General features: G+C 35.7%; 1 protein-coding gene across 3 annotated transcripts in view; it reads right to left on the bottom strand.

Moving 5' to 3' along the window:
• LOC127946211 (catenin delta-2) overlaps nucleotides 1–15,402 on the bottom strand; it is a 280,344-nt gene that overhangs the window by 39,115 nt on the left and 225,827 nt on the right. For all 3 annotated transcript variants that reach the window (XM_052542619.1, XM_052542620.1, XM_052542621.1), the window contains one exon: nucleotides 10,904–11,087. In XM_052542619.1, coding sequence (XP_052398579.1) covers nucleotides 10,904–11,087 — 184 coding nt within the window. The remainder of the gene's footprint in view (nucleotides 1–10,903; nucleotides 11,088–15,402) is intronic.

Genomic DNA, 15,402 nt, shown 5'->3' with positions numbered 1-15,402 from the left:
TATTTTTCTGTCCACCCTGAAACAGAAAATACTGTAGAATTTGTTAAATCTCATCAGACTGGTTAATGAGCATATATTTGATGTTTAAAATGTGACTGTGGGACCAATGAGATTTAATTTTGGGGACAGTGACAGTATGTTTCCACAAAATATTAACGTGTGTTCAATATTGATCATAATAAGAAATGTTTCTAGCACCAAATCGGCATGATAGAATGATTTCTGAAGAATCATGTGACACTGAAGACCGGAGTAATGATGCTGAAAATTCATCGTTGCCATTACCAGAATAAATTACGCTATAATTTATTCAAATAGAAATTTAAACTTCATTTAAATTGTAATAATATTTCACAATATTGTTGTTTATTTTTCATCAAATAAATGCAGCCTTGGTGAGCATAAAAGACTACTACAAAATGCATGTTGTTAAGGAAAAAAAAACATTTAAGATTTATTGCTTGCATTGCCAGGCTAGGACTTGTTGTAATGCATTCAATGTCTCTGTGCAAATGAGACAACAGCAGGCATTAAAACTCCATTCACATGTCTATAAGACACACAATAACAGCAAATCACAGTTCTATTAAAGGCTCTATTTCACATCATATCAATGTACTGAAAACGGTTTGATCTCAGCTAAAAACTCCCTTGTTGGTCAGACCGAAAGAATATGACACACGTGTGTATCTTTGCCACACCACATGGAACTGCCTCTGGGAAAACAGCCCCCTCATAATAAGAAAAATTCACTCACATCAACTGTAATGGGAAACGGGAAACATTTCACCATACAAGATTACCATTACTATATTCACCAGAACTGAATCAATTGCTATGTATGATTTATTAGAATTGCCTTGCCTCCTCCTCTATGATACATGAATATACGTGAAAAGACATTGCAAATACATAATTTAGCCTGCATATGGAGCGTTTGCATTACAAAATTATCTATTTAGTTCCTTTATGGCCCTTCTTTATTATATCATTAAATATTAAATAGGCCTGACAGAATCAGCTTTGGAATTTAAGACCTATAAATGTTACATCCAATTTGTTGAGCAAGTTTTCGTCAAAAATCTTGTGAGGGGGCAAGACTTACAGAAACACTCATGTCACAACAGACCCCCCGAGGAACGAGTCACATGCTAGATCATTGGATGTTTATGAGGTTAGGCATTGGAAACCTGTGAGTGGCAATACATCAGAAAATCTTTCATAGAAATTATAGCTTAGATAGACAAAGTCAAAACCCTTCAAGTTACCTTGGCACTTCCTGTACCAGCCAATGTCTATCTCTCTTTGATCGGAGGGCTTGGGGGACGTGAGCTTATGGATATCCATTCTTCATTTATTTATTTTTTGCTTGTGTATTGTATTCTAGGCAATTAATGACAGTTATTAATGTGCTTGTGTGAGAACAAACACACTAATTAGTCATGTCGCCCTTTTCCTGACCTCACGTAGTAGATGGAGGGAAAACATGTGGTTGCTGGTGTGTCAAATCAGGATGAGCGCAGAAGAGATGACATAGTCAAAATGACACACTATCACTCCCTCTGAAGAAAAACATTTAAACCAGGGACCAAACATATAATATAAAAAGAATAATTCATAATTATAATAGGAATTAATATCACAATTTCAGATTTCTATTCAAGCTGTCTATAAGTGACAGACTTTGAGATTAAGGTCATTAGCTTCTTGTCAAACTTACAAAATCAACAATTACTCCTATAAATGGATAATGGACAATTTCTTTTTTCAATCTGAGTGCAATTATTTTGGGTAAATATTTCCTTTCAGTTTTGGCAGTTATCTGATTTGTTACATTAGTTTATAAAATAATAATTTTTAAAAACATTAAACATTATTCACTCCACTTCCCTATAAAATTAAGGTAAAAAAAAAGTCCAAATAAATAAATACATAAATATATACACAAACATACACCCTATGCAGAATCCAAACATTTGAGTATATATTTATTTGTATTTATTTATATATATTTGACAAATTTTGCAACATGTATTTTTGTTTGTATAAACAAATATAGACACACACAACTTTTTAAACTTATATATTATATATTTTTTAACTTATATATATATATATATATATATAATCTCACTGTAATCTTGGAATTCATCTAGATTCATCCAGATTAAAATGGCTCATTTGAATTCTGCCGAAAGTATTCAGAATATGTGTGCTACCCAAATAAAATAATGACTAAAAGTTACGTTAAGTCTTTGAGAACGGGTTTCTCAAGACAGGACTATTTAATAAAACAGGTGCTCATCTCCTGTTTCCAAAATGCATCACAAACTGCTTGAGAAAGCTGTAAACGAATTCCACATTGCACATTGTGCAAACAACCTTACGCCTGTTTCACACATAATCCGTCTGCAGTGCGTATGCGTTGCTTATTTATTTTATGCACCCATGTTAATGTATTCCGGCGATCACACGGTTGCGGTCCGTCAGTGTGTTCCTGGAGCGGTGCATCTAAAGCAGTGCAGCGATCGTTCACGTACCGAGTAGAACAAAGTTAGATCGGATTACAGGTTCAGTTGGTGGAGTTGGGGTTGAAGGAGGGAGTTAATTGCAAGCAGCGATGCAATGGAAGGGACACTGAAGAATGGGAATTTAAATAGACCGCAGGTGATAGGTGTCAAGACTGGATTGGTACACGTCAGAACAAGCTGAATGTCAGCTGATACAAGCGTGACTAACGTGGCCTGACTGAACTAACACGATGCTCGATAATCACAGATTTGGAAAGACCAGCTTCTGGCCAACCTCCTGCTGCAGGCTTTCAGTCTGGCCCACCTCCTTGTAATCTCAGTAAAAATATAAGGAATGCTGCCAGTTAAATAGTTTTTGACATATTCTGTAATTAAGGAATTAGCATCAGGTGCCTGATTAACACCAATAACTTGGAAGTGTCTTTTTTATTTTGAACAGAGATCTTTTTCAAATATCTAATTTAAGAATTTTTTTATACTGTGCTTCAGAATATAATATATATATATATATATATATATATATATATATATATATATATATATATATATATATATACAGAATTAAATAACATTTTATGTGACTTAAAATAACACTACTTAAACTGCTATATTAAAACAAATGAAACTGATACTCAACTCGCCAATAAGAGGTAAAACACTTTATACACGGACATTTGAGCTTATTTCTTGGCATGAATCGGTGCTGTTCTCACTTAACGGAAGGCTCAATGGAAGCCCTTTGTGCAGGAAATTAAACATCCAAGCACCACGAAGGCCATATGGGAAAATAGTTAATCAAAGGTTATGCTAATGTACATCAGGCTGAGAAGAGCTCTGGGCTCCCAATGCCTGCTTCCCTTTATGCAATAAAACAGTTATGCTGGAGACATAAATGATGAGACATTACTATTCATAACCAAGAGACTAAGACTACCCAAACCAGATGTCAGAAAACACAGCTGCTCTGCTTTCGGTCAGATTTCCAATTTATTTCTAGTTATTTAAAATTCATCTCTGCCAAAGAGCAGACTGTGAAACAAGCTTCCTAATATTTCAAAATAAAGTCTGTTTATACTCATTTTAAATTGAAAGTTGGACCCTCTGCTAATGTCACAGGGAACGTCTCGATGGATCATTTTGATGGCTTACACTCATTTATAAATGTGGGAAGTAAACCACACAATTGCATGCGCATATGTCACTGTGACCGAAACAAATTGGAACCAACTTCATGAATTATTGATGATGACGCCATATAACAGTGGACAGGGCAGAAATTACTTTGTGTGAAGTTTTCATCCAATGTACAAGAGAAGTGGAAAATAATTAAGCAGATTAATTTAACAGTTCCGTGATTTTTGCACAGTGGAAAAGTAAATATATTCAAAATATATATTTATTCACCCATTTGACTCCAGTAGTGAATCACAACAACTTTCCAAATCTAGGAGTAATTCTGGCTTATTAAACAGTCAAATGAGCTCTATTAACAGCACACAGGGAACATTAATGGGAAGAGAGGAGACCTCAGGGTTTGAGTTCCTCCCTAAACAGAGACCACGAACATCTTCTCCCTCTTCTGCCTGCACCGGCACCAATTAGCATCTCACTTCCCTTGGCCTCCTCCTCCCATTTGCTCTTGGCTCACAGCAGTTTTTGTGAATGCATCAAACTCTTCCCAGCCAGTAGGAAAAGGTGTCCTGAGGAACACGGGGAGCCCTGCAATTGAGGCCGAGCTCAGAGAGATGATTCACTTGTGATGGTGAGTGATGGATGTGACTGAGGGTGGGTCTGCTCGCACTTTGGCAGGAACATAGATGATGCATCATGCTGGCTGAGAGGAGAAAAAGAGTAATCGTTTCATTACTTTTCAAGGTGTGTCATGGTGGACTGATATCAGAGAGGGGGAGAGCGAGGCCGGCAATTAGAGGACGGCGGCGGCTTGATTTATCAGAGCATCATTTTGATGGAGTATTCCAAAATGATGAAATTATTTAATAAATCCCCCTCGCTGATGCAGCGCAGGGTAATCTGATGCTGACAGGGCAGAAGTACAAAGTGGCTGATATTGTCCATAAAGCATTTGGGTGTGAATATTTGGCTGGTGGAGAACAGCTAGACACCTACAGATAAACATGTAAGGAGTGCTGCAGCGCTGTGTGCTGACTGAGGATGTGTAAGAAAAACTGACAGAGAATAAGGGAGCATTATACTACTCTCCATACAGGATATAATGACACTACAAAGGATGATATTATTATATAAATATAATAGATTAATATTATATAATAAATATATTACAATACAATGGCCATTTTTTCATTCATTGTTAGCTTTGTGTGACTCCATGATAAATTTATACTCACATAATAAAACCAAAAATAACTAAAATTAATAAATAATTAATAATATTATATAAAATAAAGCTAATAATAAATGAATTAAAATGATGTACAAATGTTTAAATGACAACAACAACAACAAAAATAAAAACACATTTATGTAATATCAATTTATTTGACTAATTATTAGCGTCGCATCACTCCAGTCACTTTCATCTGACATATTAGAATAAATTAATAAAATGAATAAACAATAACAACGCAAATAATTAAAACACATTTGAGTAAAAATATAATAATAATAATAAAACAAATTCATAATGTAATTTTATTTTATTACTTATCTTTGCATCACTAATATAATCACATAATAGAATAAATAAATAAAATGAGTAAAATAAGGCTAATAATTAACAACTAAATTGAATAATTAAATTATTATTATTATTATTATATTTTTTAACACAAATATGTAATGTCCACTCATTTATTACTTATTAGCTTTGCATCACTCCAGTCACTACTTCTCTCAAATTAGAATAAACAATTGAAAAAAAAAGAATTATAAAATAAAGCAAACAATTATAATAATAATAATAATAATAATTTACTCAATTTACTCAAATACATACTGTTCATGTAATTATTCGCTTTGCATCTTAATTTGCATCCTTATTATTACCTAAGCATGTTCAATTTCGGAAGCCAGGAAGAAGCTGAAGGCAGTGACATTAATGTAGCTATTAATACTGCAGTAATTACAGGAAGGCCTAATAATGTATATGGCTGTCGTGCTGAGATTCATTCGAACAACTTGTTGTCAACACTTCCCCGCTGCTTAATCAATACAATAGCTTTTACTACTGATAAGCTACAGTTGCAGTTACAAATACAGTTGAACTAGCATTATCTGCAGCATTATCATTGCTGAGAGAGCCACAGATAATCACACACACAACCTTGTAATCTGTTTCAAAACAGCCCAAACCACTAAAGCAAGCTCTAAAAATAACAGAGGCTTGGGTGAGTCTTTTGAGCCGTCTATGTCATCTTTGACTATCAGTAAGATGCTGAACAGTGGCCTATCAAAATAACCCCTGCTTAGTCCACAATCCATTAGTGCATATCACGTCATAACAATGCATTGTATACTTGTTATATTAATCAGAGCATAAAGGTACACAAAAGGGCCTGCCATTTTTATAATGCAAACAAAAAAAATTCCCTCCAAAAGCTGAAGTTACCACTGGCTCACTTATGCCTTGGAGGTGTGAACTTGTCAGAATTAACAGGCCACTACATCAGTGACCTCCTTCTAGTCTCTCATCATCTTCTTCTCTTCTGCTTTGCCTTAAGAAAGTGGTATGCCAAGAATGCAATGAAATGAAAATGACACTGAAATCAGCATCATGACTGAAGTTTAAGACTTACGTGAGGTCACGTGATTCACTGTGAATCGTCAGACATGCTCAAGTTAATTTTACACAGTTAATGAGCCCTTTCGATTTTATTGCTTATTCATTCACTTCAATTTGAATTTCACTTTAATTCTGTCACCCACACACTCCATATAATTAATTAGCACACTTTGTTAGCAAATTACTTATTGAACACAATTAGCACTGTTTTCAATCAAGCACACCTTAAAAATTCCCTAAAAGGAGAAACTTATGCTGAACTAAATGAATAGTTAAATGAACTATTCAACAGCTACAATGTGCTCTTGTAAAAAATAAACTTGAAACAATCATTTCGGCTGGTGACCACTGGGAATATAGAGGAAATGTCATTGTCAGACTGATTTAGCATTTGAATACTAAACATTTTCTAAACCTTGTCTGCAAGAGGCAGATTTGGACAGATTTTCTGTTTAGATGAATTGTGAGGTTTCATGACAGCAGTCAAAATGAAGATGTGCCAGGTCTTTAGTCGGCTGACACTGGACATAGGGTGGCTACCACGGTTACAGAAGCCAAATGGCAAGGTGAGCTAGAAGCACCAGAACATCTGGAGCACCAACAGCACAATTTCCCCTCCTGCAGTCCAACACGGACCTCCACAGCTGCTCAAATACTAAACACAATCACCCACTGTGAGAAAAGAGCTGCTTCAGTGTCTTGTAAAAAGCCTATTAAAATGTGTTTCAATCTCAGCAATGTCTGTACAGTTTTTTTTGAATGTCTCTGATGCTTAGCAAGTTTGCATTTATTTGATCAAAAACACGGTAAAAACAGTATTATTATGAAATGTTATTACACTTTAAAAGAACTGTTTTCTATCTGAATATATTTTAATATGTAATTTATTTCTGAGATTGTAAAGATACATTTTCATCAGCCATTACTTCAGTATTCAGTGTCAGATGATCCTTTAGAAATCATTCTAATATGCTGATTTGGTGCTTAAATATAAATAATGTTTAAAACAGTTGTGGTGCTTAAAATAATAATGGAAACCATGATTTTCTTTCGATGATTCTTCGATGAATTTAAAGTTCAAAAACATTTTGTCTTTACAACAGTCTTTGCTGTCAGTTTTGATCAAATTAATGTTACCTTTGTCAGGGTTTTGCACTGACATTGTTTGTCTTGTGTTTTTCTTTCTTGTGTCTATGTCTTGTTTTTAGCACATGGCCTTGTTTTCCTTGTCCATGTGCTTCCTTAGCCCCTCCTCGTTTCCTCTTTACCACACCCTCTTGTTAGCCTAGTTGGTCTAATTGTGCTCACCTGCCCCTCATGTTTTTTTCCTCCCTATTTATAGTGCACCTTACCCTTTTGTGTTTGCTGGTCCGTGGTCATTCTCACCCCCTCTGTCTGTGGATGTGACTGAATATGTATCTGTGTCTCCCTGTCTGGTTGGTCTTGTGCCCTTGTTTTGTCTAGTCCTTGTAATTCCATGTTCCTGTCTTGCTCTTTGTTTTAATAATTTGTTTGTTCTTGCCTTTTGCTTTTATTTGTAATATTTTAGTTTTTCAACAATCCCTTTAAGTCTCTGTAATCAGCTGATCTCTCAAGAGGCACAGATTTTGTTTATTTGACAAGTATTAATGTGCTATGAACTGTTGATCATGTATGAATAAACATTCAAAACAAAGGGTTGCAAGTCCGTGTCAGTGGTGCTTTAATAATTTCCAGCAACATTCCGCACAGAGCACAAACAAACTCATGACAGGTCTTTAATGCAGTTTCTTGAAGAAAAAAAAAAAAGCATTAGTCAGTCTAAACTCAAGTTATATTTACTCTTTGAACTCACTATAAGAAAAGTGCATTTCGCCTCGGAAACAATCCCTCAATCAACATTTGATGGATGGGTGGAAGCCTTGACACAATTATGAAAGGAAAAGATTTGTAAGAGCTGGCAGCCGTTCAGGTTCCATTAAGATCCTACTGAAAGCTGATGAGCTGCTGAACCTTAACAGGGTATTGAGCTGTTAACTGTGTAAACGACTGGTTCATCCATTCACTGAAGTCTGACAGAGAAAGCGAGAAGGAGAATGTTGTGATGCCTTTTTGGGGATGTCACGAGGGATTGTGTTTTGTGGCTGAGAAAATCTCTTTCTATTAGATAGATTTCTGGTTCCAGGGAGACCTGCAGGTTTCAGAAATTTGATTTCTGCTTGTGGAAGTGATTTACAGCAGCAATGTGTCTAAGTCCCATTCGGATGAGGCTCAATTCCAAAAACACTGCTTCACTTATTTTTAATGGCTTGCTCAAGTGTTCCCCGCCCTCAAGGGAGAGAAAAAAAATCCCACCCTGACGAATATCATCAATTTGAATTGAAGTATTTAATTGTCAGAAATTAGGAGAAATTGACAACTCGACTGTCTCCAAAGAGACCCAGAAGAGACAGCGAGAATGTAATGTACAGTAAATGCCTCAGTCAAATTACCATGAAACATTTTCAAGGCACCTGAAATATTTGAAGCAAAGCATGCTGCATATTTCAGTTTTAATGTCCATTATGCTTACATGTTAAATAAAACATTGAACCGGCTCATTAGAGTCATTCATTTGGGGAATGACTCTTGTTTTTGTTCATAAGAGTCGTTTGTGAACTGAACTATACTGATAAGGCTTATGTTTTTGATTCAGTAAGAAGAACCTGTACACAAGAGTCATTTGCTTGTAGATCACATAACACATGTATTTTTCAGTTTACTTAAAATAACTAGAACTTTCAGGACATTTGTTCAAGATTTGTTAAACATACAATAGGTTAGGTTTTTGACAGGTACGAGTCACACTACACACTATCACACTACACTGGGCTGACTGTATGTTTTTGATTCACTAAAATCAAAGTCATTTGTTTGTAAATCAAATACACTGGTCTTGTTGCATGTTTCTTATTCATTAAATATAACCTATTAATTAAAGTAATTTGCTCATAAAACACTTTTCTGGTATAGCCATTAACTTTTAAGAGCCATTTGTCCATTTCTTGGACTCGCTATGCATTTTTGATTCACTAAAAGAACCTATTCATAAGAGTCTTTTGCTTCTGAATCTCACTACTTGTCTCGCTGCATGTTTATGATTCACTAAAAAGAACTGGAAAGATTGTGGAAATATCAATGAAAGAACTGTGGAAAGATTACTCGGAAAATCCATATTAGATTTCCAAACACATCCGTCAGATTAAAGAATCACAGTGCTAAACTATCATAGGCAACTAACTGTAGCTGTACAAAGAATGAAAATGTAGAAGAGGATATGTGTGGTCCACAATCACACAGTCTGCATAAGATACACATTTCACTTCCTTAAGCGTGTGTGTATCTGACGGACTCATACGCGGAGGATGGTAATTGCCTGTTTACAACGCTCCTGCAGGAGATGATTTGTTGAAACACAAGACACTGCCATTCACTCTGAGGGGTAATTCACTGCTGGAATCAGAAGCAGGCTTGTCATTTAGAGAAAAACTAAAATCAGAGGATATAACGACTGTTTGTATTTGCATATCAGTGTGTATTTGCATACAGTACATGCACATCTGTTCATGTAAATTCAAAAATATCTTATACAAGGTAAAAATATAATTGATAACTGCTAAGTTTAGTGAAAAAGCAAGTCTTTAAAGGAAGAAAATCTGAAAAGGAAACTTGGAAAAGCAAACAAAAGTGGCGTGCTCCTCTCACAGCACTGACTCTAATGTAGTTTTAATACTGCGCTGTTGCTATGGATACAAGAATAAAACCTAACGTGAGACTGAAACTCAACCCAAGAGAATCAACACTTTCGCAGTTATTCTTCAACCAACTCTTGACAACAAGAAGCAAATGTATAAATCACAACAAGCTAGATTTGCACTCCACATAAACATCATTATGCATTATTGCATAAATCATGAATCATATGCTTTGTGTCCTCTTCCTTGATGCAGAAGAGACAAGAACGATATAAATCTTTACTCAACATGACAAAGCCATACAGGTTATGATTCAGTTTTACCTGCGGGCGATCTAGAGTTACGAATGAACAGAACAGACGTGGCTGGAGGAAATGGCTTGTCAGGCTTGTTCCTCATTCTGTGTGGATTAGGAGGGAGGTGTAAAAATACCAAACCCTTGGCTTTTTTTTGTCAGTTCATTAAAGGAAAAATCGTTCTTAGTGGTCCAGATATGAAACTATCTTCTCTACATCACGTGGCCAGCTGCCATAGAAACAGCCACACTGTTCAGACCACAATCTGTTCTTAATACAGATTTGCCTTTTACAGCCTACAGTATTTACAATCATTGGGGATGTGACTGCATCACTATGCTGTGTTTATTTGATAAAAAATACATTAGAAAGAGTAACCATTTGAAATATTATTACAATGAAAAAGGAGTATACTTTAAAATTTTAATTTATTTTCTTTATATAGACAAAAACACCATGTAAAATATCTTCTTTTATCTTGTACGTTCCAGTTTGGAATGAAATGAGGGTTTTCAAATGATGACAGGAATTAACATTTTATTGTGAACTATCCCTGTATTTGAACGTTCTTTCCTTCTAAAAGAAAAGCACCCACATACTCACCTCAGGCAGCCGGTGGCATTGCGAAGTACTTGAGATGTGTGCATTTGAAGCTTGCGGTCCTCCTGATGTGGGGAGACGTCCCAGGTGGAATGGGGTATAATCACGGTGTTGGTCAAGACGGCTAGAGCGTCCTGGATTATAGGCATCTTCAGAGCGTCACACGAGGACAGGTTCCACAACACACCTGCACAAGACAAGCACATAAGTGCAATGTTTGAAATAGCAAATAGGTGAAGCCATCTCTATTGCAACATTTGTGAACCATATTAAAGGAGTAGTTCACCCAAAAATGAAAATTTCATGACAATGTACCTCAGATGACCCTCAGGCCATTCAAGATGTAGAGGAGGTTGTTGGTTAATCGTAATAGATTTTGAGAAATTTACCATTACATCCCATGCTCACCAATAGATCCTCTGCAGTGAATGGGTGCCGTCAGAATGATAAAAACATAACGATAATCCACAACACAACTCCAGTTTATTAATTAACATTTTGTGAAGTGAAAAGCTGCATATTTGTAAGAAACAAATCATTAACCATTATTATGACATTTTTAACTACAAACTCTTGCCTCTGGCTAAAATACGAGTACGAGAAATATCAATTTACAAGTGAAAACAGTCCAAAATGTTCTAAACAAATATGTCGGTGGGTTTTAATGATTAAAGTAAAATGACTTAATGATTGATTTGTTTCTTACAAACACAGCTTTTCACTTCGCATTGTCTTATTTGATGGACTAGAGTCGTGTGGATTATTGTGATATTTTTAACAGCGGTTTTGTTTCTCATTCTGATGGCACCCTTTCACTGCAGAGGATCGATTAATGAGCAAGTGATGTAATGCTACATTTCTCCAAATCTGTTTTGATGAAGACATACGGATGTGCTGAGAGTGAATACATTTTCAACTAATTTACATTTTAAAAAAAAATACTGTTTTAACATTTGTGTGGCATATACTTTGAGACCCCTGCTTGAAAGTGTCATTGCAGCAATGCACAAGAAATAATGCTTTTTTATTACTACTTTTTCAGGGGGGTAAAAAAAAAATCAGAACATTGTCAATTCTGTGCTTGAGCTAGCCTGAGACAGGTTTTGACAACATCTCACACAGACTTGGAGACCCACACAAATGTAAAGCTGAACACCGGAGAGAGAGAAAAAAAAAAACATAATTTGACAAGCTTTAGAGCCTGCGGTCTCACATTACAATGGCGGACTAACAGCATTTTACCAAACTCCTCCACAGTTTCACCAAGACTCAGAGGGAGGACTTATGCAATATGATTTACTAGATGCAATTCATATAAAAACAACTCCTCTGTACTGCACAAACCTTAAGATTACATCTGAGAGATTGCATTTTTTAAAACAGATTAAAATGCTACAACAAACAGAATTTCTTAGTCGTCTAAAATTAAACAGCCTACACACAGGAACAAGGCTAACTTTTACACACTATTAAAAACATGCCAAGGCTTAATATCTTTGGTTCCACGTACTGTAGCACGTCACTGTTATTGCTATCACTGCAGCCATTAGAGATTTGTCAAAGCCATTCTTGCAGAAACATCATATCTGCCTCAGACAGTAATTTGATAAACAAATAGAAACAATGGAGAAGAAAAGGACGGAGACATTAGCATTTACATTTTTGTTTAGGAATGGATAATGACAGTGGAAGAGACAATCAAAATGTTTGTTCGGTCAAGACCTTTTGTTCTCCAACATATGCATAACTCTGATATGTAGTTCCATGGCGGCTTCAGTATGTTGAAAGATCTGAAGGATAAAAAGTTAACAGATACTGTTAATTTGCATATAATTGTGTGGGAGGTGTGTCCTAAACCAGCAGAGATCAACCACTCATATTCTGTGGGCATAAAAGTCATGTGACTACACAGCAATCTCCTTTATGACAGGTAAGAAAAGCCCCTCATTTTCATGTTTTTGACAAGAAACAATGCTCCTAATTAGACTTTCAAACATGCTAATTATTGCGTCTCTTCCTCCAGATCCCAAAGACAAAATTCATACAATTCTGCAGCTGACTAACAATATCATCACGACACAAGGTTTCATCAGTTTGTATGCAAACATCTCAAGACCTGCACAGGCAGCTCTAATTTTCTTACGTCACTTCGTCATCATTTAAATAGAAGGTACAGTAGTATGCCGCTCCAAGCATTACAAAATTCCAGGCCACTTACACCATCGCTCATCATCTTATTTCAAGTTGCAACCAGATGAAACCCTTATAAAGGCTGTAGGAGGTCAATTTCAACAAGCAGTCAATACTTAAACATCCCGCAAATGAGAAATAACCAATTTAGCCATGTGTGCAGCTAATTAGCCTATCATGAGCTCATCAATATCTCACCTGAGATCTGAGGCGGTAATTTATCCTGTGAGATGTCATATCACAGAGGATAAATCTAATTTAATCCTAATCCTAAAACTGCAAGGAGAAAAAATTATTTTTGTAGGACACTTTTCATGCTAATATAAAACCATAAATATAGCCAAACAAAACAATTATGTTCTAATCAAGAAAACAGCATAGAAGCTTGAATAGATGCATGCTTTTAGCATGATCCTGTTTTATTAGAGTCACTTTACATTATTTCCACAGTTGTATAACTACAAACAACTATTTTAGTAGCTGGAAGAACTATCAAATTTGCTCAAATATTTCATAAACAAACATTAAAGAAAAAGGGTAGAATTCTGCAAAGCATTACGAACTCTGAAAATGGACATTATATTTATTTATTTAGCAGATGCTTTTAGACAAAAATACTAGTGGCGTTTAAATGCAGAATATTTAAAAGATTTAACAAAGCACAACCGTGATCGACCACTTTTCACTGGCCAAAGAAAGAAAGTGGCTTATTGAAAGAAATTCAGCAAAATAAATAAGCAGTTATTTAAACAAAAATCTTTTAACTTCATGGTTACGGATTTCCAACCAATATTTTCAATCTAGATTATGGACTGTGTATCACAGCTTCAAAAGAGGTGTGAGAGAGAATGACTGAACTCAGGAGAGATTCACACACAGTTCATACACAGAAGTTTGGCTTCATCTCACCTCCTGCTGTACCGAATGGACGGCTTTGCAGGGGTTCTGCTATTGCCTGTAATGTGACGAAAAATTAGCAGATGTCAGAATGGAGGACAAACTCTAAAAACAGCAATGATGACTAATCGCAGAACACATATGCAACCTATTAGAATGAAGCCAACCTTCAACATCAATCCCGCCGCTCCTTCCCACTGTCCATCATCTTCACAAAGGACACGCAAAATGAGTCAGACCAAACTTCTATTTCTCCCATTTGCTTATCTTCACTTCACATCCTCTCATTCTATGCCCCATTCTCTCTCTCTCTCTCCCTCCATTCTTTAGAAAACTACTCACTTTTATGAGTCAGTATGAAGAGGTGGCAGTTGAATAGTTGATGATGCTGACCTTGCCAACATCTTGCTCTCAAACACACACACACGCACGCACACACACACACACACACACACAGCTGTTAGCCTTTATTTCCAGAGCCCAGGAGGACCCGTGCTGGCTGATTGCATGTGATGGTGAAAAACATTTCATTGTACTTATTCTGATGAACACCTTACCTCTTCAACACAAGCCTTAAAAGGTGCAGACTTAGTATTTCTAAACTAAGGTGGGCATGTCAAGCAGAGCAGTTGTATATAAAAAATTATATTTATGTCACAGGGGTTACTTTTAATAATCCACCTGAGAGAGAAATAAGATTCAAACCACAAGCTCAACAATTGCTGTATACTTTCAGAAAAAAGGGTACAGAAGCCGTGACTACAGTGGGTATAGAAAAGAAACCCCCCACCCCATAACACTTTTAAAATAATCACATTTTGTTGCTTTGCATCCAGAAATGAAGATGGACACAGATTTAGGTTTATCCAGCTGTATATATAAACGAATTTCCAACACCAACATAAAAACTACAATGTAATAGAATATTTATTACTCCCAATAGAATATTGAAATTGCTACAATTTTTGCACAGTAAATTTTTTGACATTTGATCAGGATCTAGCACGAATATGGGTAAGTGCCAAAAAGTTACAATTATCATAACAGAAAACAAGAAACTTCAGATTATCAGTTATTTGTTTTAAAATTCCAGCAACTTTCTTTGAATGTGGGAGATTTTGATTTATTAGCCACTATATGTAAATAAGCAGAGGAATAACAAAGTCCTGCAAAACCGTAAAGCTATTTGTGCTACAACCCATGTGTTTATAATTACAAAAATACATGAAAATAATATGATAAGAATTAGTTTGCAATAAGAAGCAGAATAACAAGTTGTTTCGTACATCTAAAAATAACTGGAAATGTATGATACAGAAAACCTTGCAAAGTCAAATTGCTGCATCAACTCATACAATTAAAAATAAAGTGCATCTTAACATGTATAAGTTTATGAGGTGTGCTTCTTATTACTA

This window comes from Carassius gibelio, chromosome A24, assembly GCF_023724105.1.
Source record: "Carassius gibelio isolate Cgi1373 ecotype wild population from Czech Republic chromosome A24, carGib1.2-hapl.c, whole genome shotgun sequence".
Taxonomy (NCBI): Eukaryota; Metazoa; Chordata; class Actinopteri; order Cypriniformes; family Cyprinidae; genus Carassius; species Carassius gibelio.
The sequence above is the reverse complement of the archived record's forward strand: the minus strand, read 5'-3'. Positions and strand labels throughout refer to the sequence as shown.